Genomic DNA, 2780 nt, shown 5'->3' with positions numbered 1-2780 from the left:
TTGGTTCTCCAGATACAGCTTTAAGTGTTCAAAGACAAACAAACACATAAAACTTAGAATCCATTCAACTTGACAATGCATGAAGACAATCAATTACAGTTGACTAAGAGTCTTACTAAGAAGACTAGAATGGTCAAAAGTTTGAAAATCTTAAATTCAACAAGCTATTATTAGACTTCCATTGACAATTCTCCAAAAAAACCATATGATAACAACACAACATATTATGTTAAAACCCTAGAGTCTTTAAAGCAAAAGAACACACCTTTTCCTTCTCCCTGTTAGCTGCTTTGTTGTTTTGACAAATTACTTCAATCTTCTTATGGAACTCTTCTTTGTATTGAATAGCTTCCTCAATAATCTGATTCAACAATTCCTTTTCTCTCTTCTCCTTCTCTTCAAGTTGAATTGCATTTTGTCTGCACATAAACATAAACCATACCACCACCACAAAACATCACTGACAAGAACACACATCAATCAAGTTGCCTCTAACAACAGATCACATAAGATTTTCATACAATGAGATTCAGATCTACACATCCGAATCAACAGGTAATTGCAGAACATACGAATCAAGCAATAAACTCTCAGATCAGATCTAATGAAACTGATTACTTCTGAGAACAATGGACACACTAACTGACTAGTAGATAACTTCAATATACAAAATTGTGAATTCAAAATTGAAACCCTCAGATTAAACAAAGAGAATACACTAAAGTTATCTGCTTCAATCCAAAATTTCTTCAGGAAGAAGAAAGATCAAAACTTTTTTTTTTTTTGCAGGAGATCTAATCTAACCTTCGCCATTCTCTAAGAGCAAATCCCTCATCTGATTCCATCTCCGAAGGTGGTGGCAAGATAGGACCGTCGTGTTCACCGTTGGATCTGAAGAGGCCGTCGTCACCGTTCGAGTAAGCAGCACCGTAGTCAGAAGACGGCGCTGCAAAGATATCGTCGACGGAGTCATCGACTTGGACTGAGCCGTCGAAGGCTGAGAAAGAGTCAGTGGCGTCAAAAGAGCCTGAGACTGGAACGGACTCAGACGCATCATCGTTGAGTATAACGAAGGAGTCTTCTTCAAAGACAGACATNTCTCTTCTCCTTCTCTTCAAGTTGAATTGCATTTTGTCTGCACATAAACATAAACCATACCACCACCACAAAACATCACTGACAAGAACACACATCAATCAAGTTGCCTCTAACAACAGATCACATAAGATTTTCATACAATGAGATTCAGATCTACACATCCGAATCAACAGGTAATTGCAGAACATACGAATCAAGCAATAAACTCTCAGATCAGATCTAATGAAACTGATTACTTCTGAGAACAATGGACACACTAACTGACTAGTAGATAACTTCAATATACAAAATTGTGAATTCAAAATTGAAACCCTCAGATTAAACAAAGAGAATACACTAAAGTTATCTGCTTCAATCCAAAATTTCTTCAGGAAGAAGAAAGATCAAAACTTTTTTTTTTTTTGCAGGAGATCTAATCTAACCTTCGCCATTCTCTAAGAGCAAATCCCTCATCTGATTCCATCTCCGAAGGTGGTGGCAAGATAGGACCGTCGTGTTCACCGTTGGATCTGAAGAGGCCGTCGTCACCGTTCGAGTAAGCAGCACCGTAGTCAGAAGACGGCGCTGCAAAGATATCGTCGACGGAGTCATCGACTTGGACTGAGCCGTCGAAGGCTGAGAAAGAGTCAGTGGCGTCAAAAGAGCCTGAGACTGGAACGGACTCAGACGCATCATCGTTGAGTATAACGAAGGAGTCTTCTTCAAAGACAGACATCTCTGATCTCTCTCTCTCTCTCTCTCTCCAACACACAAAAAAAAGCAGAACGAACGAAGAACTCGCGAATCTCTCTCTCTCTCTCTTCTTGTTTGTCTTTTCAAAGCTTGGAAATTAAAATGGCAAAATCGGTAATAAAAGGAGATTTGTGTGTTTTTTTTTTTCTTTTGTATTTTCTTATTGGGCTTAATTTTTGAAGCCCAAAACTTTCTAGTCCATTAGACCGATCCACTGTTGTCATAGCTTAATCTTATTAATCTATTTGGCACTAATTAAATTGATCGAGAATCTAAAAGAATCGGGAAATCTTAGCGAAAGCTAACTGCAAAGAAAAGTTATTCTTTGTTTGCATGCAAAGAAAAAGAAGAACATTATTTATTACCACTAGAGGAAAACTTTTAGAATCAAATTTTCAATTATTTATAGTGAAAAATTGTTAAGAACTTGATATACAAACTATTTTAAAAAGAGCCCTGAGCAGACGTACAATAAAGAAAGACTAAAAGAGTGTGTGACATGTATTCTAACGGTGCATTTCACGAGGAAGAAAAAGATGGCAAACTATTATTGATGTACCATCACCCCAAGTATTGTCCTATACCACAAACACAGTCCCCAACCTCTTCCACTGACCTTCCTCTCCAATCTCTTTTCTTATGCCCTCGAATGCGACGGTTGAAAGATATGTCTTCTAGAAGTTCAAACACTTTTCCGCTTAGTTCTTCCCCAGAGTACGTCTCTCCTACAACAAGGAGATCTCATGATCATCATGTAATGCTTTTGTTTTGGTGCAACAATAGAGTATTTGATGCCAATTGTGGATGCCACATATGCGAAGGCTCAAATTTCGGCACAGACTATTATTATTGTAACTATTGTGGCGTAAAATTACACAAAGAATGCGTTCAGTCTCCACCTAAAATCAAACACCCTTTCCACCCTGATCATTCTCTCCAACTTTTCTTTC

The 2780-nt window shown here is 37.9% G+C and overlaps 1 protein-coding gene across 1 annotated transcript in view; it reads right to left on the bottom strand.

Moving 5' to 3' along the window:
* LOC104782469 (clathrin light chain 2-like) overlaps nt 1-1938 on the bottom strand; it is a gene marked incomplete in the record, with an annotated part of 3415 nt that extends 1477 nt beyond the window's left edge. The window contains 3 exon segments of the mRNA XM_010507405.2: nt 266-419; nt 805-1135; nt 1521-1938. Coding sequence (XP_010505707.1) covers nt 266-419; nt 805-1135; nt 1521-1773 — 738 coding nt within the window.

This window comes from Camelina sativa, chromosome 4 (assembly GCF_000633955.1).
Source record: "Camelina sativa cultivar DH55 chromosome 4, Cs, whole genome shotgun sequence".
Taxonomy (NCBI): Eukaryota; Viridiplantae; Streptophyta; class Magnoliopsida; order Brassicales; family Brassicaceae; genus Camelina; species Camelina sativa.
The sequence above is the reverse complement of the archived record's forward strand: the minus strand, read 5'-3'. Positions and strand labels throughout refer to the sequence as shown.